This window comes from Varroa jacobsoni, unplaced genomic scaffold, assembly GCF_002532875.2.
Source record: "Varroa jacobsoni isolate VJ856 unplaced genomic scaffold, vjacob_1.0 contig02489, whole genome shotgun sequence".
In the NCBI taxonomy this organism is placed as follows: domain Eukaryota; kingdom Metazoa; phylum Arthropoda; class Arachnida; order Mesostigmata; family Varroidae; genus Varroa; species Varroa jacobsoni.
In genome coordinates, this window is record NW_019214825.1 from 1 (window position 1) to 23,622 (window position 23,622).

A 23,622-nucleotide genomic window follows, 5' to 3' on the forward strand; every position below is an offset into this window, starting at 1 on the left:
TATATAGTACATCTTGCACTTTTTGTGTATTTTGTAGATACGCATAGATAGATAGGTTTTTGGAGCTGAGATAGAAAGACAATAAGCAAATTGTGGGCAAAAAGTTCAAGCTGAACGTACTTGAATCGTGGTAATAGCTCTAAATATTTATGTTTCAAAAACTTTTATACAACTTTGGAAAAATCGTGCTAAGTCCGTCACCTCATTTGCCTCTTGTCCTCTACTGAGGAAGCCCCTCATCTTTGCATGGGCGTAACTTTTAGCTGTTCCTGTAACCTGCTGATCACTTTCCCCAATCTACCAATTTGGTGTACCCCCAATGTGGTGAACATTTCTGCAGAAATCCATATGATTGTTACCATTTGCAGACTTCTGCCCAGTCAGGCCTCTATATCACTCTCGATGCCTCCTCCTCCTCCTCCTCCTCTAGTTACTACAGTCAGTCCTCTTACGTCGCAGTATTTTGGGTATCGAGCATCACGTCGTTGCTGCTGCTCCCGGAAGAATTCCGGCTCTGTGTGCACTTCATGAGTTGCGGTGCCATCTGTACAGTTTCTCATACCGTAGCACCTGCCTTTCCAGTATTTTCTATCCTTTAGCGTTAAGTTTATCTATCGTTTTAGTTGTATGGTGTCACCATTTAACCATTCTGCTTTAGAAGGCCGTGGCTGTTCGACGTTATGGTCCATGGGCCGATAAACCCTGTGGCCGCCCTACGAACCCTTGAGCCGAAATCTGTCAAGGGACTGCTAGCACAGTATGACGGCCTGCGAGCCGACAAACACTCTTACAGGTAGACAGATCTGGTTACTTTAGCATGGCTATCGCTAACGCTGTGCTAACTATACATTTACGGACTGACTGATGCAGCGTTTGCTCCTCTCTCAGTTTCAAACAGCGACTGCCTCCGTATCGGCTGCGACAACTGCAACAACGGGTCTTTCGCCTATGCTTTTTTTGCTACGTGCAGATCGTCAGTGATGGAGCGAGTGACGACGCTTCGCCGAGCACTCCCCTTCTCTTCATGGCTACAACGGCAGGGGAAGCGGCACAGAGGCACTCACGATGAAAACGAAGGCGAGATTGAACGAGATCAACGCAGCGGAAGCACGAACCGAAACGCCGAACGAACGATGAATGGCGACAGTGGCAGAATCGCAGTCGCGCATAGCTAGCGATTGAACCCATCGAAGTACTGCAGCGGTGGAAGCCGATCCGAACAACGGCGGGCCGGTACCGGCCAATATTTTCTCCGTCGTTACACTTAGCGTTCTGCTTAGCGGCGACAAAACGTACACGGCAGCTCCAGCGAAAGCAGAGGCAATTCGAGGGAGAGACGCGTCAGTTATCGCGACGGTGACGGTGGCTGCTAGTGGTCCAGCCCAGCCAAGCCGAATGACGAACCCTACGAACGAACAACGGCTGATGACGCGATGATGATGGAAGTGCAGCAAGCAATGCAGAGCGAATGCCGAACAGGAAAGAGGCGATCAACCGGTTTTGTTGGCAGACGCACGGTCGTCGTCACTCTCCAATGATGGTGCCGCAGCAGTCGGCAATGTTTTCAATACTTCGTTCACAGGTCGCTTCTGCAGCAGAACGATAGCACACAAAGGACGAGTGGATAGATCGAACTCCGGTGGTGATGCCGGCTGCTGGCTACGGCCTGAAGCTGCGATCTTCTGTGATGATGTTTTGTGTCTGTGTGGTAATGAACTGCTCGCTGGCGCTGGTGACACGCGAAGCGACCAAATCGGATCGTATAGAGTCGCGGAATCAAACAGCAAGCTGAGGCTGGCTGACTCGGCAGTAGCAATAAAAGCGTGTACGACGGATATACTGACTGGTGTTTTTCGATGCTGTTGTCGGAATCCATACGAACTGTCTGGATCTGCGTAGTGGTTGGTTGTTGAGGGGAAAGCGAATTTCGGGGTAGATGAGTGGATGAAAAGAAGGTTCAGAGTCCGAAGTGAGAGCCTAGAAGCTGAAGAACGCACAAGAGAGGGGTGCCAGAGATCATGTAGAACGTGAGGGATCGAGAAATAGAAATTCGCTTCGACTGCGCAGACCTGTAATCAACCCGTAATGAAGAAATCGGCTGAAAGGCTGTGTTTGGTCTGAAGCAGGCAGGAGTGTGAACGATCGTGTTAGTGAGTATGTAGTTGAATAAATAACCTATAAGCTTTCTTGGGTTTGTGAGTAGTGTTCGTGTTACGCGAAGTTTGCCAAAGATGCTATGGAGGGCTGGTGGTCGATACATGTCGCATTGTGCATTCTCGGCACAGCACTGATTTACGGACCGTTACTGAAAGCCCCCCTTTTGTACGACGATGTCGCAGCCGTCGAGAGAAATCCGGATGTAAACTTGCCCCTAACTTGGTCGCTGTTCGAGAATGACTTTTGGGGCACTCCACTCAAGTCCAACTTCAGTCATCAAAGTTACCGACCACTTACAGTGCTGACGTACCGACTAACCAACAATGTGTTTTATCAGCGGTTGTTCAACGCTATACTTCATGTTATCAATACGTTGTTGTTCACGACCCTGGTGCAGGAAAAAGCAGGAAACCGGGTAGCCAGAATCGCGGGGGTACTGTTCTGTTTTCATCCTGTACAAACGGAAGCTGTGATACAATTGGTAGGTCGAGCAGAACTTTTGTCCGCGTTTTTCTACCTGATGTGTATATTCAGTTCAAGTTATTCGATTGCATGTGTGTGCACGAGCCTCGCGATGCTCTGCAAGGAGCAAGGGGTAACAGCCCTCGCAGTGAAAGCCTTACTGGATATTATTTACTATCATGCCGGCCACAAAGATAAAACCCTCTGGAAAAAGTTGCTGATATCCACCTCAGCCACAATGGGTCTCCTTACGACCAGATTCGCGATCTCTGGCGGTACTCCGTCATTTCATGAGTTCGATAACCCCGCCCGACAGCTGGCATCGCCGCTCAGACAGATCAACTTCGTCTATTTGGCCCTATTCAACGTCAAGCTGTTATTAAACCCATATTGTCAAAGCTGCGACTACTCGTTTGAATCGATACCTCTCATCGAGAGCTTTTTCGACAAACGAGTACTTTACGTGACGTTCTTTGCGGCGACCACGTTAACTGTGATAGCTTCATTATTTAGGAGTCCCGTGGAAAAGGCCATGAACGGATCTGGTGGCGATGAACTCAAAGTGCCGTCCTGTAATAGTAAACGTACCAACAATCCTAGCCATCAACATCAGTTCAATAACAATAACTATATTCCGTGCAAGATTACCCAAGAAGTGACAGGAGCAGGTATCTCAACACAAGCCGCGCTTCCGCTGACCGCCTTAACGATGGCATTCATTCCCTGGCTGCCCGCGTCTAACCTTTTATTCTACGTGGGCTTCGTCGTGGCCGAACGAGTTCTCTATCTGCCCGCGATGGGGACCTGCTTCCTAATAGCAGTTGGCTATGGCAAAATATGGGCTCTGTTGCCTGAACGCAGCAGCTCGCTGTTACGGAACGCCCTGGTGACCTTCAGCTGTGCGCTGTTAATGAAGAGCGCGATTCGCGGACAACAATGGAGAAGCGGGGTGCAACTCTTTGGAGCGGCGGTACGCGACTATCCAGGTAAGTGATACTTCGTAGTTTTCGTGAGAAGTGCCCCGTCATCTGACTGAGTGATATTTTTTGAAAAAACAGGGGTAAACGCGACAGTAGAAAAGCGTCTTACAGAAACAACGATTTCTGACATTCAGACGACAGCTTCAGGGCACATAGCACCTGTTAATTTCATACTATGATCGTAACTTGTGAAAGCATTTTCTCCAGTTTCTACACGAAAATTCCAACTAGGAACTGCTGTAATTTATACCTTATTCCAGTATAGCCGTTCTGACTAAATATTCTAATAAAGTGAATAAAATATACCGTATGTCTACTTCTATTACTGTTCGATTACAGGGAATATAAAGATGTGGAATAACTTGGGTAAGGCATTCGAGATAGAGGGGGAGTTCCATCTCGCGCTCAGTTGTTTCGACCGTTCGTTGAAACAGCGCGACGAAATTCGGGCGCACTGGTATAAAGCTAGACTCCTTTCAAAACTGAATAAAGATGATCTAGCCAGAAGCATCTATCGGGAAAAATATCCGCTTGTCGCAGTTCCATTTGACGATTTCGTGAAGATACGCAAAGAGGACATCTTGTTTGTCGTTGACTACATTCGTCTCCTCATAAAGATGGACGCGCTTGAAGAGGCGAAGGCTGTGGTTGCTGAGATGATGACTTCGACGCCAAATGTGGCCGAATTTCATATTGTTGCTGGTGAATTGTTCTACCAACTCGACATGAAACCTATGGCTGAGCGAAGCTATCGCAAGGTTCTTGAGATCGATCCTAGGTTAGCGGACGCGTATTACAACGTAAGTGCCAGAGCTTTAAATTAGATGTCGTTAACAGAAAGAAAAAGCTTGACTTAAAGTACAGCTTTATATGATACTAGATAAAGCCCAAATAAGTACAGTTGCCGTAAATACTTTTATTGTAGTTACTAGTATTTTTATCGTAGCTATTTAGGGACAGTTAAATGATGTTCCCAATAAAACCAACACTTTTTCAGCGTAGAAGAAATATTTTCGGTTACTTTGTTGTATACACATGTTGCAGACTATCAATACATGATTTATTAAAAGGAGATCATTTTTTTAAATGACTTATGAGTATAGTTAGCTGATGTTGATAGCCGCGTGTAATTAATCTGCTTGTCTTCAGCTGGGCGTGTTACTTATGGAACGCGGAGCTACTGATGGAGCGGCCTCAATGTTCCAGCAATGTATCGAGCTCAATCCGACACATGAGCCTTCACGCGTGAATCTCGACGTATTAAAGACTAACACGGAGGATGACACCATGATGTCTCTCTACAAAGATGCAATGGACGCACTGAGGGAAGGTAGCTACACAGCAGGTAAGCGTCTCCATCCTTTTCTTTTTCAATATTAAGTAGTCACGAGTCCACTACTATGGGTATATTTCTGTTGGTAAAATATAGTGCTTCGTTATTCTAGTCTCCTTGAGTACCCTTTTCATTTGGGATTTTCATAGAAGTCATTATACATTCCACACACGAAACTCATGAAATATTTATATATATATATATGCTGCTGCCATCCCAGTATCCGGTTGCCAGCTGAGTGAAGACACAATGAATCATTTCCGGGTGCACGAAATCAGTTTTGCCACTATAGTCGAATCCCTGTTTTTAGTTCGCATGTTCTATACATTGCACAAATCGCGATATGGTGCCACCGCCTATCGTTTGATGTATCAGCCAACGATGTTCCCAGGGTAGCATGAAAGGTCAGCTAAGAAGCATCAACATGAATCAGTGTAAGGTAGCGGTCGGCGTTGTCATTGTTTCTGTTGGCACTATTTTCAGCGGAATCTTTACTGCATCGTGTATTATCCCGACAGCCTCACCATCCGTCTGCGCTGTACAATCTTGCCCTATTACAAACCCAGTTGGGGAAGTCGCCAACATCATCGATAGCATTTCTTGACCGACTGCTCGTTGAACGGCCGTCTCATTCGAAGGCTTTGCTTCTCAAAGCTAGTATCCTCCATCGGCAACTAGGCGATACCGAGTCAGCAATAAAGGTTTGTTGTTAATAATATTTAGCTGGCATGAATAAGGGCAACGCAACCACTTCTGGTACAAAATCTATAAAATGTAGAGCTATGACCGACACATTGTGTCATCAGTACTGAATCCTAAAGTAGCAAATCGAATAGGGGATGACAACTAAAATGAACTGCGCTTTTAATATTCTCTGCAAGTATACCATACTTGCGCTATTACTGTTTTTTCAGGGCCAAATGGAAATGATTTCACTTGAGCCTTATGACCTGAAGGTTTCTATTGAGGACATTTGCAGCCGTGTATCAGCTCTATCTGTGATTTCCTCAGGCATTTTTCCTAGCTGGTTTTCGAAATAATGCCTGTACCGAAATTGAAGCTTTGTCCAATTTCAAGATCCGACAGCGTTCTTTAACCTTGAAGCGCTTAAACTCTACTAGTCCCGTTCGATCGGACTAAATGGCACATACGCTACAAAGTTCCTGTGATAATAACCCGCTATATATTATTCTTAACAATATTCTCCAGGACAGTATTCTCAACTCTGTTACTTGACCATTGTTGAGGTAAGCATTCGCAACGCAAATGTTATAGACAAGACGTCAAGAAGTTTGTTTAAGTTTTAAGCTGCGTCTCCACCGGAATAAGGGCGACATATGACATGACAAGGTACGCAGCCAAGGTACTGTGTCCAGCCGCAGTGATTTGTCTATGCTCACACCATTAAGCAAGTGAAGTTCGTCCCCTGCAGGATCGTTTCGTGGCCAGCATGAATCCACAGCTTGACCACGCTGCTATCCTTCATCGACTTTTTGTGCTTGCCCATTTATATCATTGAGGACGATCACCTATCTTATGGCTATTTCGCTCAATGCACGCTCTTCACGAAGCTGGGCTGGCTTTCCTAATCTTTACCAAAACTAGTCCGCCATTCTGTATTCCTTGAACATTGCTTGAGTCAAATTCGTTGTAGATAGGTAGAGACATTTAAGAATAGAAAAAAAAAAGGGCAGCTTTATTTACCTATTGCCGCAGACTGATTCCTCATTATGCTTATTATAGCTGAACTGTGATAGTCAACTGCCGTAGTAGGGAGCAGCAGCAGTTCTAATGTTTTTTGTTTTTTTAACTGGGCGTAAATGATAGCGTTGTGTGGCTCTCAAAAAGCGGAAACGCGGCTGGCGGAGATGCGGAAAGGAGCGGACCGATTCAGAACAATTTGTGACTATGTCGATCCGACGGATCATCCGAAGAGATTCCTAATCTAGTAAAACGGAACCACAAGGACAAAACCCACTGGCCACTTTTATAATCACAGTGATATGCCCGTGTGAAAATCGTTGCCGAACAGATTCAATACTATCGGTATTGGTACAGTAATATATCAATACCTTGTAAGTGGGTTGATAAAACAGGCCTAAGGTAATCGCACATGATAGGTTCGGTAAAGAAAAGCAACTATGGTCACTTTTTATGCGCCTGATTCCTTAAAGTACTGATACGTTTAGTTCGTATACGATGCTTAACCGCAATGTGTCAAAACGGACGGTCGTGGCTATCATTTCAATATGGCTAAATTTTTTGTGCGGTCGATAAAAGCGAGATAGCAATTCGATATATAAAAAGTAGCCCTTAAAATGACAGTGCTTGCAACAATTTCCACTAAGTCCAAGGTGTTTGGTTTTTTCTTGGAGTCAACTAAGTCAAATGCATTTTTCTATAGTGAGAACTTTTCAATTGTTTTCTTTTGGGGGTGTATCTTTGGACCCATGGCTTCCTGTTCGAGACAGAACTTATGAATTTCATTAAGTTCCTTCAAGTAGGTTCTGTATATAACAATAATAATAATAGTAATAAATTGGGCCTGAACGCTCTAGATCTGTTTAGCACCGGATCGCATCATGCATCGGCCCAGCCTCCGCGGCTATGAACACCTATAGACACCATAGACTAACGCATCTTTCCCTCCATTAAACGACCCGTATTATGTGTATGCTCTAGATATTATCTAACAGTATAATCGTGTTAACAATCACACAGATCATACTGTTAACGATCTAAGTAAAATTTAAACCTAATTTAGGTTGAGCGTAGGTGGTTCTCTCTACTACTGTCGCCCATCTGTTGCAGTAACCCACTCTGTTCCATTAGGTTGCGGTTTGTCTACTATTTAGTTTTTAGTAAATGAAGTAGGAAGGTAATCTTGCCAGTCATTCGGTTGCCTTATTTGCCAAATCTGATTTCATGGTTTCCGGAAGCATCGTTCTTTATATGATCACTCTGTTTTGGATTACTTATTTCGGGATATTGGCACTTTTTTGATTTTATCTTGTACAAGCAAAAAAATAGTCTATGGCCGTGTCATAATTATCCTGTTACTTTGCATCGGCACAATCCTCGATCTAGTGTTTCGCAGTGCTGCTGCAAGTAACTGTTAAACAGCTATACTGTTGAAGTTAGTTATGTTCGATCATTGATCTTAGTTTTCAAAATTCTATACATTATATATTAAACAGCCCAAGAAATCTAACTGTTGAGTAAAGCAAAGAGACTGATACGATCTCAAGTTTTGAACCAATTACTTAAGAACATACTGTAGTCAATTACAGGGCAAAGATCGGCAAAGTTCTGCTTTTCGAAACGCTACCTTTGTGCATGTTGCAAAAAACTTGAGCAACTAATTTTTATATCTTAAAACGGTGTTTTTTTTTTTAAGATTTCTTCTATCATCTGGTCAGAGGTCGTTTGCGCAACAGTCGTTATTTATATGAGGCGTTTCTAATAAGAGGTGTCGAAGTCCGATCGATTTTGAGTATGTTTCTAAATCCTCTTCATATCCTTAATAATTGTCAAAGCATGTGAAGACAATTGAGAACATTTATACCCCCATCCAATTCGGCAAGACAGGGTCCTGGGGGGTCCAGGACGAACATTGGAAAATGTGATTTTTAGCGCATAGGTCAAACTGTATTTAATGTTTCACTGGTTTATAATCCCTGAAGCCCGCAAAAATCATGGCGAATCTTCTAAAACATCTTTCTTCGAGTATTTACGGCATAAGCAGTCCGATGTCGGCTAAAATGACAGACGAGGCTGACGAGTTCATATCTTTCGGTGCGAGAAAACTTAAAAATATTGTATCCTTATTTTTTTTTTTAGTCGGTTTTAATTGAATGAAGAAAAAGCTGAATTTCACTTTCTCGATTTAGTTATACTGAATTAACGCACGTTCGTTCGCTAAAATAAAAAAGCATTGGTACATAATACAAATAACTTTAGAGCACAATAATAACGGCTGTCTGCACTAAGCGTGCGTATGTATATATCATACGTGTTGCGTGAATATGAACGCGCCTTATTTAAAAAAAAAAACTAATAAAATTCTAAAAAAAAACTAATAAAAGAAATATCGTTCTAATGAATATGCCAGTGCTTTTACGCACTTTGGCTAACGCGATGCACGCCTTTCTACTGGAAAGTCGATACTTACAGGTAAATTACTTTGTTTATAGGCGGTCACGTGAATAAATTTTAACGTCTTTAACTCTGTATTGAGAGTTGATGATAATGATTTACTTCTAACTCTCACTTGCCGTGTGGGGAAATAAAACCTGCACACGCCCATATAACATAACGTAACGCGGTCAGATTTATTAGACAAACATTTAGAGAAACTCAGATAATAGCATCCGTAAATTACGTCTTTAGCATATCTATGAACAGTACAAATCAATAATGAACTATATATATCCGCATTAATTTCCATACGGACTAAGGGTTTATTTAGGACATATTTATGAGTTCCACTATCAGCTTTTTCGATGATGATATAATTAAGAGTATCGTGCTCACAGCGTTTTCCCGAAGGGGAGGCAGGTTCAGACCTTGTTTTAGCTCATGTAAGTTAGTTGCTGGGTGTAAGATTCTACCCAGTTGGTATAGTCTATCTGGGAAACAACTACAATTTGAAGCACGAGCTTTACTAGTTTCGGACCATACGGCAAAAAATAGTTGACTTAGTAGATAAGTGTAAGTAAACTTAACTTCTTGACGCCCTATTATTTAGTTTTCATTTCAGTCTTAGTAAATTGTTCTGGACCTGATTTCAGCTGTACGCCAAGGCCTACATGGTTGATCGAAGCTTAGAGTCGCCTCTAGAGGCCCTTTGTGATCTTTCACCTCGAACGGCTTTTTCGCTTGGCGGAAGCTGCCACCGGGATGTTGACGTGGAGATTTTAGTACAGCAGCAGCCTTCCGCGTGGACTACAGGACATTCTCAAACAAAAGAATATTCAGACCGGCCAAACTTTAGTCAGCGTTCACGCGGCGCAATGTGAATCGAAGGCAAGGGGCAATCGCGGTCTGCGATCACACAATCTGCCTTCGTCCACCTGATAAAGTTTAGTATTAGTAGGTTAATGTGTTGAAATATACACATTGGCATAGTAAATGGCAATCCAATCCTTCGCTGAGCGTTTAGGCAGTCAAACAGATAAGTGCGGTTATTTATAAAACTAAATTTCTTTATTTTGGTAAGTCAATCTAAAAATCAATCAAATATTTGAAAAAAATTTTCATATTTACAGGGTCGAACGTATGAGTGATACTTCAATAAAGTAATCAATGTTAAGACGATACTTGTATGGCAAAAGGAATTTGTGAATTTGTAAGCAAGTTACCCAAAAAAGTTCATCAGCCATGACCTACGTGCACGCCTGAAATACCATGCGATATGTTTTCTGTAAATACCTATACATGCATTCCTATAGAAAATAATAGTCACACTAAGTAAATACAGTAAACTATTCTAAAAAAAAAACTACGTTATCGTGTTGTTACTTGGTTAGTATTACTACTAGAAGTTACTCTGATTTAGGAAACGATAGGCTGTGCTTCTTCGATAATTCAACATTCACTGCAGGGAGCCGCAGGTGGACAACTCTTGATGTACTTGAGTAAAGAGGAACATGTTTCTCCCTTTTAAATAAAGTACGCCCTGCCTTCTTCTAACTTCCATAACTTAGCTAAGGTAATGAGTTGAATGAATAATTTCAAAATTGCCACTTCGCTAGAAACACTATGATGCTTACCTTTTTGTAAAAGGTTAGTCGGCGGTAATGCACGCAGATTGCCTGCTACTAACAGCTTACCACTGTTTCATCACGAAGGTTGCCTGCTCTTGACAAATTAAACTACAGGCAAGAAAGCGTGAGGTTTCGTAATGTATCTAAAGGACTCGTTCGTTGTCTAAATAAAGAGATTGGCACGTAATTTATGCCTCATAATGTCATACAAATAGAAACTTGGTTTATGTTGTTTTGACATAAATCGATGTAAACGGTGATGAACTTGGGCGTGAAAAATCGTTTACTCAAACGTTACAGCGAAGTCCGTACAAATGCAAAAAGACTCATTCGGTACTTTTTCTCAATTCGTCTCTGGTCTGGCCTGGCCTTTAGGCCTAGAAAATAGCTCAGGCATATTGGAGAAGAAGGAAACGAAACGACTGATTTTATGTCTGAGCGCATCCGTGGCGTAGAGCCTTTGCTCACGTGTGGCATTGTGGCACGTATAGCTAAATAACTATACCTTATGAGCCAGATTTTTCAACGTCAAGCATGATACTGGCAAGCTATCTCAATCAGCTAAGTCTGGAGGTGCAGTTGGAAACAATGATCGTTGACTGTACAGGTAGATGATGCATATTATTATTTAATGAGGATCAAGTCTTCGCCAAACACAATTTAGTTATAATTTTTACTCCAGATAAATCTTACTTCTTAATACATTTTGTCCTTTAATACAATTAGCGATATAACTTTATGGATTGACCTATTTACTGATCATGGGACGTTTCAGCTTCTCGGTGTCTGTCCGGTAAGCTGGTAGCATCGGGCGTTAATATGAACGAAATAAATATAGTGACAATGGCCTCTGAGAACTGACTAGTTTGACAGTTTTAGCGAGAAAAGCTGACTGCAATGGCAAAATCCAGATCTCAATGTAGCTCATATTTAGTCACTATCAGAAGATACACAAAAGTTCTTATTTTAGAAAGTATGAACAAATCTATCTTCTGTTATCACTGGTCATTTTCCTTTCGCCGCTATTTTATTACTGGTTTAAAATTGATAAACGCATCTAGGCCTTGTTAATATATATCGAAAAAAGATTACATATTAACAATAAACGTTAACGTTTTCAGTAACAATTTCGTGCTGCAGGTTTATACAAGCCACAAATGTGGGCATTGATGTAACTCGACGGAAAAGCAATTAATTGGGAGGGTACATTGGTTGCGCAAGCTACTCGGCATGTCGAGTAAAACCCTATCGTAAAATAATGTCTCTTCTTTTATCGAGAGAATGGCATTTTACTTCCAAGTGGTACGAGCTATATGTATTATATATATAAGATTAGCTATTCGAGTCCTAGGGGTTGGTGTGGATTGCTCTGAAGTAGAGAATATCTTGATGAGTTGTTTCAGTGGATTTTTCAGAACTCGATGGAGTTCACCCATACATAAACCGGCTAATTTTAATGGAACTGAGCGCTTCCTGTGGCTTAATTTGTCAAAATGAGCTTCGGATTGGCAATCAGTTTTTTCTTCGTTAGGGAAATCCTTATCAGTGCATCCTAGATATATAATACAGTTGGAAATATTAGTAATGGCTTAATTTATTTACGCATTAATAATAGATAATTGAATATATATGAAATTAAAAATAGTTTACCATACTGTATGGCTAAGTGAATATGGTCGTGCAGCACTCATCATGCGAAGATCTTGGAGGTTTAATTGCTCCTACGTAGTTACACGATAACTGACGTTTGCGGCTAATGAGGGATTGGTGTTTCGCTCGCATAAGTTAAAGTATGACTGAAAAAAAATACAACCTATTTAAGTATTTCTTCTCCGAAGCTGAACTTCGGCAATTTAGTAGAGTAGAGAAGACGCACCTAGCCATGTATAATCCACGTGTATCATGTTATTAACTCTGTCCCTGTAGTGAACGGAGCACGCATGTTATGAGGGCCTTCACGTGACTCACATGTTTTATCGCGGGTAACATCTCACATAACTGGTATTAAGGGCCAATACGACGACATTTTCAATCTGACATCAGGTGACGACCTGTAGCCGAGCTGCAGATCTAGCTAACTGATTGGGTCTTCCAGAGAGTACACTAAAATACTCTGATAACACAAGACAACACTCATCCACTCCAGCGCTACAGAGAGCCCCAATCTCTGCAAAATCACGAGAACTGGGCTTATTTTTGATTCACTAGGAAAAGGTATTGGTCCTAACTGGAATAACGCAACGTACTAAGCTTTGATGCTCTAATCGAACTGGGCCGGAACGTTTCGAACAAATAGAAACACCCAACTCGTCTAAGTTAATGATGCTATTTATTGATTATTTGTTTTGACTTGTGGACCGTTTTTTTTCGACTACGTTGGACAGAATAACCAGGCAACAAACTGGTACATTTCTTCTATTTGTTCGTTTCTTGGTGGCTAGCTTAAGGAAGAATTTTCAAATGGGCGTCAATGACTCTTTCGAAGAAATCCACAGAGATTTCCGCTGATTCGACTTCCATTCAGTATATCATTATACAAGGTTAAACAGAAGCTAATATGATAGAAAAATGGCCAGTTTCAAAGCTTCATGGATTATGTGTGGAGAGTTCACTCCACAGTAAGAGCTTTACAGAACTGAAACTTTGCGTCAGATTGCTGTCATAGTAAAATCATCATTTTTCTATTTAATCATTCATCGTCATAAAGCGTATGCTCTCTTTTGTTACTGTATTATTTTGTGCTGGCTAGATTCCTATGTAAGTTTGACATAACGACTTCTAATACGTAAGCGATACTCGTGTCGACACCTTGGCCGACGATCTCATTTAGGTCAGATTATAAATGGGTTCTTCGCGCCGAACTGGGTTGGTAGTTAGGTGGAGCAGCCTGGAACGACATGCGGTCTGATAATTTTTTGCCCCTTTAACTTTAGGGGTCGCTTCTCTTTTGGGTGCAATACGATCCTCTTCTTTTACTCTCGACCGCTTAACTACACGATTGGCGATGTCAGTTACACGAAAAACGGCCATCACTGCCTGTGTGCGTAGCAGTGGCAGGCTGTTGTGAAGCATCAACATCACCGTCGTCGCTATTTTTAGTGGTTCTTGCCCATGACGTCACCTGACGCTTACGGCGCGGTTTCTCCCTGGGGAGTCTCCAGAAGCCACTTGGTTGGACGGCGTTTTTTTGTTGGCGCACCGATTCTACCGTCGTCATGTTCTTGTGTTCACTGATCGCGCCGGCTGCAGCTGCCCTTTCCCTGGGCGTTCTGCACTCGACCATCGCTTTGGCCGTTGGTGTGAGCTTTTTTTGCGGTTAGCGATGTTTGTCATTCCCCCTGTTTATGTGTATGTGTGGTTGAATTCTCTTTCCAGAAAATCGTCAACCTCCTTACCCTAGCATATAAAAGGGGATGGATATTTCGATTTGGACAAACAGCTCCGAGCAGCCCGAAAATTGAGGTGAGTGTAAAAATCGAGGTACATAAGGAAAATCGCGGAAGATCACGCTCATAGTGGATAAGCGTTTTGATTAAACTTGTTTATTCGTCTCTCCTTTATGGTATATATGCGACTTTGGGTCTATATTTATTTTGTTTTGCCTGTGAGTTCAGATATTTTGATCATTACTTTTATTGCTCGGGATCTTATCGGTATGATCGGATTAATTCGAATGATTCCGTTGGATATCTAGTTTACGACCTGAAGTCAATGTCTGCTGTCAAAAACAACAATAATATAGGTTTTTTGTTATCGTTACGCAGCCAAGCCAAAGATTTATCTAATGGTAACGTAAGTTCCTTGAAAACGTTTGTTTACTGATAGTAATAGACTGACTTGCTCAGAATTGTCATTAGCGCCTCGCTGATAATAGTTATTGCGGCCGAAGCAGATGAATCAAGGCCTGCAGCCAACGTCCATTAGTGTATTTCACTATAGTCCATCTTCCTTACTTAGAACTGAGATACCCCTTTAGAGACGCTCCAAGGTTATCAGTAAGCTGTCGCCTCCTCCGCAGTACAGATTTAGTTTCGCGATGTAGTTCCAGTCAATAAACGTATTTCGTCTTTCGAGACCATCGTCAAGGGTTTGTTACCAATCTCCCTGCCGCCCTGTCTTTACACTCGGAATTCTTTCAGAGGTTCCCACCAGCGCCATCTAGGACGACGCTATATATAGAATAAGGCTGGCCACAAAAAATAGGCCTCGACACAGCGGATAGTTAGCGTTACTGCTATTGCCCTCGGAGATTTTTCAAAAAACTTCTGTCGTTTATTCTTCGTTTTCTGTGGCTTCGTCTGATTAACACGCTATCATTGGCTTTGAAGGTCTCATCTGAATTGAAAAGACGTCAAAAAATTTCCGCCCGAAAAACGCCAGCGTTTCCACTAGCTGCTGGTGTTAGACCAACAGGTTTTTTGCACATAGGGTCGTAATTGTTTAATGGATTGTTTTGAATAGAAATAGTTGTCTGAACTGTTGTTTAAATCAGCCTATCATACGCAAATGAGTCAATAAAAAATAGTACATCTAATACAGTGAACTCGTCCGTAATTAAACCCCATGCAGAAAATTAAATCGTTGTTTCTATCTGTGCGCTCCCAAAAACTGTCGAGATGTATGCATTCGTCCATATGGAACACGGTTAACTAATATGATCTTGATTGACGCGACGTTTCCTATTCCTTATTGCCGAGTTTCACAAGGGCGCACCATCACCATGAGGTCCGTACACTCATCATGTCGCCGTGAACTTCACGAGCCCAGCATAATCTAAACTGAATTAGAATAACTCAAAATAATGTTTTGTCTTCTTCGTTGGATCTGTCTTTACAGAAGTATGTATGCCTTGATGTGCGTGACCGCCTTCGGCCTTTTGGCATTTTCTGGCCCCGTGGCCTCCCAAGTGATCGAGCAGCGGAGCTCAGTCCGCAATCCTGATGGCTCAACGTCCCAAATTCACAGCCGCTCGTATTCTCAGGCCACGTACACCGGTGCATCAACTGGACCTGATGGAATAACAGTCGGCTTCGATTTACATCAGGATTCGCGCGGAAAAATCACGGGCAACGAATGGAAGGCCAAGGATGGACAGAGGGTAGTAGCGACCTTTTAACTTGTCGTTTTTACATCTCACTTTTTGTTGCACATGAAATGTGCAGTACCGTTTAACATATACACGATGCCCAATTCCTACCTTATGCTAGCGCCTCATGTCAAACAGAGCACCTTCTATGCCGAACAGGTATCGTTAGACTTGTAATAGTTTTTTTTACGCTTATTTAATTCATTTCTGAGTACATCTACAGTTGTGGCCTCAGATACAGGTACTTTGTTATATCACAGGCATTGCCTACTTTAAAACTTAGCTTAGATGCTTCCGGACGGATATTTTTAGATGGTTACGAAGCATTCGAGCATGTCTCACTAGCGGGCGTAGGCAAGTAATCAGATGGTGAGCAAAAATAAAACGTGCGAAACGGCGGTGCAAACGGCTGAACAATCATATAGTTCTTTAGCATTTTGTGCAGTACTAGGTATGATTTGCAACGTTTCTTTTCAAGACTATACAAAGTAAATCGCAAGAGGTATATTATGTACTTTTTAATTAGTTAGTATCACGCTCTTCCTACTCAAGTCTATTGACGGCTGTCTAGACATTGAAGTGAATTTCGTAATTATCTGTATGAACTGTAGGTAACTTTTTGTACAAGTTTACAGTTTATATCTTTATTTTTTTCTGTCCGCTAGATGCCTCTTCTTATTATATCCATGTTTGGCAACCCCTTAAATAAAATTGTTTTCGTCAGAAAAAAACATGGAGTTTAAAGTACACCGCGACTAATAAATCTGCTGGATGTTTCTCTCGTCCAAATATCGCTATAGATGTAGGTGTTCTTCAATGATTTTTTATTACTATTTTAGCTCGAAACTAAAAAGATCGAAGAAGACGCCAGTGGCATCGGTAGCAGAACAGCTCTTGGAAGCTTCAGCAACTTCGGACCTAATCTTGGCAGTTTTGGACCTCACTTCGGCCCGAGCAGATTCGGTTCCGGATTGAGCTTCGGAACCCCCGAAGCGGGAAGCACTGGCGATATAGGCGGTGTTAATACTCCTGATGTCAGCGCCAATGCGGGATTCCCTAGTGGAGGTAGGTTGTAAAAAGAAAAGCACTCATAAAAATTCTGGAGTTCCTGTATGTTACGATGACTCATTGACATTATGATAGATGAAGACAAAAGTTAGATATAGATACGATAATATAAACATTCGCAACCCTACCCGACAGCGCGCTTGACAGCCTATCAGATTATCGAGATCCTCGGTAATGTTCGTTGACATTTTTTAGGCCTTCCTTGGGCGAGCTTCGGTAACTTCGGTGATCAATTTCGTCACTTTGCCACTCCGGGTTTCGACCAGCTTCCCCAATACAACTTCGCCAGCTTCGGTTTCCAGCAGCCCTTAGCTATCCCAAATTACTCCAAGTTTCTTCTCGGAGGCGTTGGATCAAACCCGAATATCGTTAGCGACGGACATTTCGCCAACGTCATCCCCAGAATTGGTAAGGGTGGAAGGAACCCAGTCCTGTTCCTATGTACCTATCCTATAACTGCTTGATCCTGGCTGTCCCAAAACCCGAGATTTCTGTTGCTAAAAGCACTAATCCTGCTTCAATTACCTTCCACCCTTACTAACTTCCAAAAACAAAGTCACTTTTAGAAAGTCCGGTTACTGACAATACATTCCACGTATATTAGATACTTTACGCTGGTTTTTATACCACTATTACGATTATCTATCAATCAATTACCAGATATTTCCAAACGTTGGTTAAAATTTTAAAAACGATCTCTTTGTACAAAATAGATTTATATAGAGATGAATACATAAGACTATTTTTTCAAATTAGTATAATCTAGTTTGCATTAAAACGTAAGATCGTATGATATGTGTTGCTTTCGGATATTTTTTACCTTAATTTATCGTTTCTCGAGGTTCGGTCTCATAACGTAACCGTACTATAAAAACCCCTGAAGCACAGTAATAAGTCTTTTTACCTGCTTTGCCGCAAGAAAGGCGGCATGTTACATGATTTGCTGAGTGTTCCGTGTAGGACATTTTTTTCGGGTCCAAACCATCCAGCTTAACTTTAGCACCAAATCAGCTGCTATCGCTGTTCTTGTCAACAGGGACCCCCAATTAAATGGACTAATTGTTTCGTGTTGTTTCCAGGCCTGAATCCTGGTATTAGAAATGGCTTTGGATCAAGTGGTTTTGGTGCGCCCGGTTTCAGCAGACGATCGTACAAGCACGAAGTTGACCCTGCCACCGGTAGCAGCTCATACAGTTACTCAGAAAGTAGCGGCCATCAGAGTTTCTCTAACACCTATCATTGAGCTCGTGCAAATACAATCTGTGATATTCGCCATTGGAGTGACGCAAAAAAAAGCACCATTTTGTCTTTAAGGTACTCGACATATTGTACATTAACACACTTGTTAATAAATACAAAACCCGCGTACGATTTATCATAAACAGCCTGGCTAGTGTATTTATTAGAGCATAGGAATCTTTTCGCTTGGTTATGAACGCATGGTTACACACATGTGTTCCCCCGCGTTGGGTGTTAATCCTGAAAATGCTTGTACTAAGCTTAATATTTTGCATGGCAATGTTACGTTTTATATTGTATTGGGTGCGTAGCTTTTGTGTTTACTAGACAGTTTATCATCTAACTTGTTTCGCTAACCTTAACCCTTAATGACTTCACTGAATTTTTTTAGGCATTATCAACCCTGGGTTTGCTCCACCGCTTTTTGGTGGCTACGGTTTTGGTGGCAAAGGAACTCATAAAACTGTGGTAGGCCCAACTACAGGGAAAAGATCCTACACCTATACCTCGGATGGAAGTCCTTAGGCGGATCGAATCAACTTTCTTTGTAGTCGTTCTGCCACGCCAAGACATGAGGCAATTTCCGTTACGCAACCCCAGTTCAAGAAGAACAATAGCTTTTTTAACGACGGAAAAAGGTGTTCTTCTTCGGAGATTGTTGTAGGAAGATCATTTATTTAATACATACCGATGAGCTTTAGGTGATACATTAATAGACAAGGCTGAGTAAACGCTGTGATATACTGTGACAAAGAATACTCTAAGAAAAATATTAAACAAATCTAATACTCTATTTGGGTAGATCTAGGGAATATCGAAAACGAGGTAATACGATGTCTAATAAACCTATCTCTCTACTCATATTGACTGTTTTAATTTTCGTTTGCATGCGAAAAAATTAGTCCTTAGAAATCTGGCCTAGAATCTCAATGCCTTCAAATAGATTCAAAGTCCCTATGTACTTGACCTCAGCGTGTTGCTAGTTTATTTACAATAGCTCTCTTGACGGTATAAATATACACACACACATATATATATATATATATATATATATATATATACATAAAATATTATTCATAAATCTGAATAAATTTATTGAATTATTGAACAGTTATTGGAATTACTAGCACTCTTTGCCCGGAGGCGCTGCGCCATCAGTCGCTCTAAGCTGGCCACTAGTTGATCTGTATGTCAATGCAACTGACACCTCCCTTAGCGGCTTCTTGGGGTTGAATTTTGATGAATTTGTAGTTACCCTCACGATCCCATGTCTCTCGCATCGTTGAGAAGTATACTAACACGACCATCACAAACAGGATCACCCCTGTTTTTTTGAAATTTCAAGAAACAACACGTTAGCGATTGACTCACATACGAACCCAGTCTAAATCATTTGATTTTAAATTTTACCGCCTATATATTATTAACCTGAAGTACTTGATATATCTCTCATTTTGGCGACTTTTCCATTCTAGTCGATTTCGTTATACATCAGGTTTAGATGATCTGCTCCTGTCGAACAGAAATCCCGCATAAGGTAGACTCTTATATTCTTTCGGTTGCAAGAGAGGTACGAAGAGCTCGATTTAGGAGATGTGGTTACTGCATTTTTAATCAATGTATCTAGGCACCAACCTTCCACGGTTTGTAAACGGCAAAAAGATAACTGTGTATCGATAGTGATCGTGATATGTGTATAGTCTGAAGTTCTTGCTACATGTATTATTTGCATATATAGCACATGCTACCATATACCAGAAACCTGTCCATGTAGTAAGTTATATGTATATATAGCGGTCTGGCAAAGCAAAATTTTCTGATGTTTAAAGTAGATGGGTTGAAACGGAGCTACTATTACTATATTTAATCAATAATCAGAGATGATCATTCTATGGACCCCCGATAGACTATTTCCGGGACCGTCCAAGCACCTTAATTTTAGCCTTTGTATCTATATTACAGCAGCTCAAATTCTCTAAATACAGAGGTAGGTAAGTACATAAATGTTATTTATTTCAGCTGTTTCAAGGTAAATACCCGCTTGGTTGACCAAACACTCCTGCTAGGGCGTTGCCAAGATAACCCACTACATTGTACCTTATTGCTTTCTGTCAGTCATAGGTGACCTCTGACGATTCGACACAAAACTAAGCTTAATCCGAGACATTTTCATTTAGACTAATTATGCTAATCGCATTTACCCGGTATGACAAAGATTAGCCCATGGGCATTGCCTGTCCAAGAAAAGATCGCACCAAGACTAACCAGGAGTACGACTAGAGCGACTTCCAGGATGAGGAATACCTGGAATGGGTTGCAACTGTAACATTAAGGGTCTTTTATTAAAACAAGTGGCTGGAATAACGGACAAACGCTGCCTAAATTGTGGTACCATAGCAGGGAATGCCCTGCACATATGTGCAGTCACATTGGCTGGAGCTTTTTTTTTTGATTTTGCTAGAACTACGTCCTAGCTAACCTAGCTAGAGCCTGATCTATTGAGATATTGACGTACTTCACTTCTGAAGACCACCACTGTCTCGTGCTCGAAATTGATGCTAGTGACTCTAATAGAAATGTAACCTACATGATGCTATTCTCTGATGATGACCACTTGCCATTTAACTCCAGCCAGGATTTTCTTGCCATAACTTCGTTATCCGAACGAATCTAGCATCATCTACTCGAGCTGACGTTTCCTCATGGCGTCAGTACGTATTACTAATTTTTGGTAATAGACGTGGGTGCGCGTGCTACTGCTGCGGCTCCTGCTGGCCTAAATTCGAATTTCCAACCAAGTAACTGTGCCGATTTGTGTGGTAGGTTCGCTCTAAAATTATCCCAATAATAATCAGCATGTATATATAAATTTTATTAATATATAGTATAAAATTTATATATATATCGAAGTGATATAACGCACTTGATACGCGTACTTTTTCACCGTCTATTAAAAGCTTCCCAGAATTGCTTCGAGAAACGATCAGTTTGGCTGGGAATACGTCCGTTATTAGTTTCCATAACATGACACTGTCTATCGATAGGCTTAAGCAGGCACACTTTCGCTGCGTGATTGAAGATCATTGGTTTGGTCCCGCCTACCAAGCTATAAAAATGCTATCAGTGCTTAACGTGCTACAGTGAAATCTGGAACACTCTGAAGGTCGTTTGGGGCAATGAAATAAACGCAGGAAGAGTGTGTTCGAATTATTTTCGGCCGCTTGCAAGTGTCGATCACCATTAATTACATCATAGACACGAGCGTGTAGCATTTACATCAACGTATACATAGATGTGTCAAAAAATAAAGGGATTTATGTCTATTTTATGTCAGTAGCATTGATTGAACCTCGCTTCAGCTAGATGACAGCATTAGCATGCAGTAACAGAAAGGACGGATCTAAAAATTTACCTACATCAATCAATATCAGTAGAGGTAGCTATTAAGTACGGTAAACTGCGTACCTCCAAGAGGGTGTCGATTAGTGAAATAACAATTCATGCTCAAAATAAGTGTGTAATAATCTAGACTACTCTGTCGAAAAGAAGTTTCAGCGAATATCTGCATTTGCCGTTCAATTTCAACCTCAGCTGAGTTCGTCTGTAATGTTCGCGGTGAAACGAAAAAATCGCGCGATACTCGGGCCTCAGTCACTGCTCTGCCTGGTATTGCAAGGAAATGAATAGAATTCTGTAAAGAACTGAAGGCTAGTGAGCAGTTTGAGGGGAGTTACTTAGCAGTGTCTGCTGAAATCGCTTTGAAAGGTTTGGAAAAGTCAAAGACCTCTGTATGAAGCACACTCAATACGCTACACAGCTGCGAGGAACAGGCAGGGTTCTCCATAATGTGAAAATTTGCTTGTGTAACTTACGAAACGTTTTATCCAGCCGCGTTACTATCACGTATCGCTGGCATGCGCAGGACACACGTTGAAATGTGGGCCCACTTAAAAATGTAAAAGGGACCCTTTATAATGATCACGCGATCTCGTGAAACCTCATAGGACTACTCTGCTTTTATTAGCTGCTGTGAGCTAATAAAAGCAGACGGCGACTCGACCCAGCTCATTGAATTGAGTAAAAAATTGACAAAAAAAGCCCTAGCCAAGAAACCGCGACCAGTTTTCCTATTGTATGTTTACATATTTAACTCGCTAAAAGCCGGAAAATTCGGACAGAAATTGGACGAAATTTCTTTTGCGTCCGGCCGATAGCGCAGAGGTTTCGGTTTCCTATGAGACAATTAATCTATTAATAAATTACAACGCACCTTTGTAAGAAGCCCATATAGACTTGTAGCGGCCCGCAGAACCATCAGTCTCGCTTGCTACTGATTACAAGCTCCTCTGAACTGATGACGACTAGAGAAGACTGAAGTCAGTAAGCAAATTCGTAGGAACACGACCGGCAACGTTGAGCCAGCTTCTGTTCTTCGGCCATTGTTTGTTCGTCCTATTGTGCCCCTTGTTAATCTCCTTATCTTCTTGTCTTCAGCGAACCTCCTCGTCTTTTATGAGCGTCTACCATTGTAGAATAGCCGATAGACTGACGATTGCTGGCCCCCTTCAAGTGTCTTTATCCCGCCGGATATCTGATTCGCATCCGAAAGGCTCCGTCTTCATGGTCCAGACGTTGTATAAGCTGGTCTCGGCACGATCAGCAAGGCAGTTCATGCAGTCGCTCAGACTGGTTCGTTACCTGGTGGCGACACAGACGGCCGGGCTGATGCCGCCCAGATCTACCCTTTCTTCGACACGGTTCCCGGCGGATCTGCCTTCAAAGCGTGTCTGCCAGCCCGCGTAGTCGGTGACCGAACAAAGAAGCGAGATATTTTCAAGAGAGAAAGACGCAGTCTTCAACTTGCCTCCTCGGTTTTCTAGCAGCAACCTCTCTCCAGCCCTTATTTGTGTCTATGTCTATACGCACAGAGGTAGCCTACCAGTCGTAGGTAATGCTCCCGATCTGAACTAGCAGTAGTTATTCAGTAATAATCAGTTCTTATACTAGTTAGAGCCGCAGCCACGTAGGTAGTACCTAATAAATAAGAAGCCAAAGTCATCTCGTTGAGCTGTTCAGCGACAAAGTGCGCAGAGTCTTGACACCGCCTCGCAGATTCGTCGCTCACTGAGATCTCCTTTCGTTTCTCGTTAACAGCATCCGCATCGTTGTTATCATCATCAACAGCACTGCCTCTATAGGCGGCAGCGCAGGTTATTTCTTGCCGTATTTTTCTTCGTCTCCTCTCGGTCCTGGAGGGCGGCTCTAGAGGCCATCGTCGCAATGATCGTAACAGCGATCCGAGCGCCTTCTGGCGACTATCGCCACCAACAACAGTACATTTCAGCAAGCACACTTCGTGCTAATGCGTATCGGCCTGACGTTAGTCTCTTCTAGATCTCGCTGCTGTTCATGCCGCCAGCTAGGTCTCGCCTGCGAGAGGACTGCTGCTGCTGCCGCTACCGCCGCCGCTGCCGCTGCCGCCGCCGCCGCCGCCGCTGCCGCTGCCGCCGCCGCCGTGACCAGTCGCGCTAA

General features: G+C 42.2%; 3 protein-coding genes across 5 annotated transcripts; 2 read left to right on the forward strand and 1 right to left on the reverse strand.

The window, feature by feature from the left end:
* Window positions 1-1,278: 1,278 nt before the first annotated feature.
* LOC111272525 (protein O-mannosyl-transferase TMTC3) lies at window positions 1,279-10,435 on the forward strand. The gene is made up of 5 exons (XM_022854024.2): window positions 1,279-3,605; window positions 3,939-4,399; window positions 4,749-4,944; window positions 5,416-5,633; window positions 9,723-10,435. Exons 1-5 carry the CDS (start codon window positions 2,237-2,239, stop codon window positions 9,948-9,950), a joined length of 2,472 nt encoding a protein of 823 aa, XP_022709759.1. The 5' UTR covers window positions 1,279-2,236; the 3' UTR covers window positions 9,951-10,435.
* A 3,637-nt stretch (window positions 10,436-14,072) lies between these two features.
* LOC111272523 (uncharacterized) lies at window positions 14,073-18,951 on the forward strand. 2 transcript variants are annotated; one of them, XR_002687566.2, is made up of 6 exons: window positions 14,073-14,159; window positions 15,534-15,795; window positions 16,623-16,848; window positions 17,047-17,259; window positions 17,931-18,165; window positions 18,482-18,951. XR_002687566.2 is itself a non-coding variant. In XM_022854022.2 (5 exons), the coding sequence occupies exons 2-5, from the start codon at window positions 15,538-15,540 to the stop codon at window positions 18,092-18,094; spliced, it is 861 nt and encodes a 286-aa protein (XP_022709757.1). In that variant the 5' UTR covers window positions 14,073-14,159; window positions 15,534-15,537; the 3' UTR covers window positions 18,095-18,233. The 2 variants fall into 2 exon arrangements, 1 of the variants encoding a protein (XP_022709757.1); XM_022854022.2 differs by lacking the exon at window positions 18,482-18,951 and having other exon boundaries at window positions 17,931-18,233.
* Window positions 18,952-19,041: 90 nt separating this feature from the next.
* LOC111272524 (uncharacterized) lies at window positions 19,042-23,568 on the reverse strand. Of its 2 annotated transcripts, XM_086973333.1 has the most exons (4): window positions 22,361-23,554; window positions 20,678-20,920; window positions 20,292-20,410; window positions 19,042-19,414 (listed from the first exon to the last, which is right to left on the reverse strand). In XM_086973333.1, exons 2-4 carry the CDS (start codon window positions 20,737-20,739, stop codon window positions 19,266-19,268), a joined length of 330 nt encoding a protein of 109 aa, XP_086829459.1. In that variant the 5' UTR covers window positions 20,740-20,920; window positions 22,361-23,554; the 3' UTR covers window positions 19,042-19,265. The 2 variants fall into 2 exon arrangements, 1 of the variants encoding a protein (XP_086829459.1); XR_002687567.2 differs by lacking the exons at window positions 20,292-20,410; window positions 20,678-20,920 and having other exon boundaries at window positions 22,361-23,568.
* Between the last annotated feature and the right edge of the window lie 54 nt (window positions 23,569-23,622).

Coding starts and splice junctions, on each gene's coding strand:
- LOC111272524 (XM_086973333.1), bottom strand. CDS start 20,739: ATGGCAAGAAAATCCTGGCTGGAGTTAAATGGCAAGTGGTCATCATCA. Junction 20,411..20,677: donor TCATCAGAGAATAGCATCAT/GTAGGTTACATT, acceptor TTAATGTTACAG/TTGCAACCCATTCCAGGTAT. Junction 19,415..20,291: donor GCTAATCTTTGTCATACCGG/GTAAATGCGATT, acceptor TCAAAAAAACAG/GGGTGATCCTGTTTGTGATG.
- LOC111272523 (XM_022854022.2), top strand. CDS start 15,538: ATGTATGCCTTGATGTGCGTGACCGCCTTCGGCCTTTTGGCATTTTCT. Junction 15,796..16,622: donor AGGCCAAGGATGGACAGAGG/GTAGTAGCGACC, acceptor TTACTATTTTAG/CTCGAAACTAAAAAGATCGA. Junction 17,260..17,930: donor CAACGTCATCCCCAGAATTG/GTAAGGGTGGAA, acceptor TGTTGTTTCCAG/GCCTGAATCCTGGTATTAGA.
- LOC111272525 (XM_022854024.2), top strand. CDS start 2,237: ATGGAGGGCTGGTGGTCGATACATGTCGCATTGTGCATTCTCGGCACA. Junction 4,945..5,415: donor GGAAGGTAGCTACACAGCAG/GTAAGCGTCTCC, acceptor CACTATTTTCAG/CGGAATCTTTACTGCATCGT. Junction 5,634..9,722: donor ATACCGAGTCAGCAATAAAG/GTTTGTTGTTAA, acceptor ACCTGATTTCAG/CTGTACGCCAAGGCCTACAT.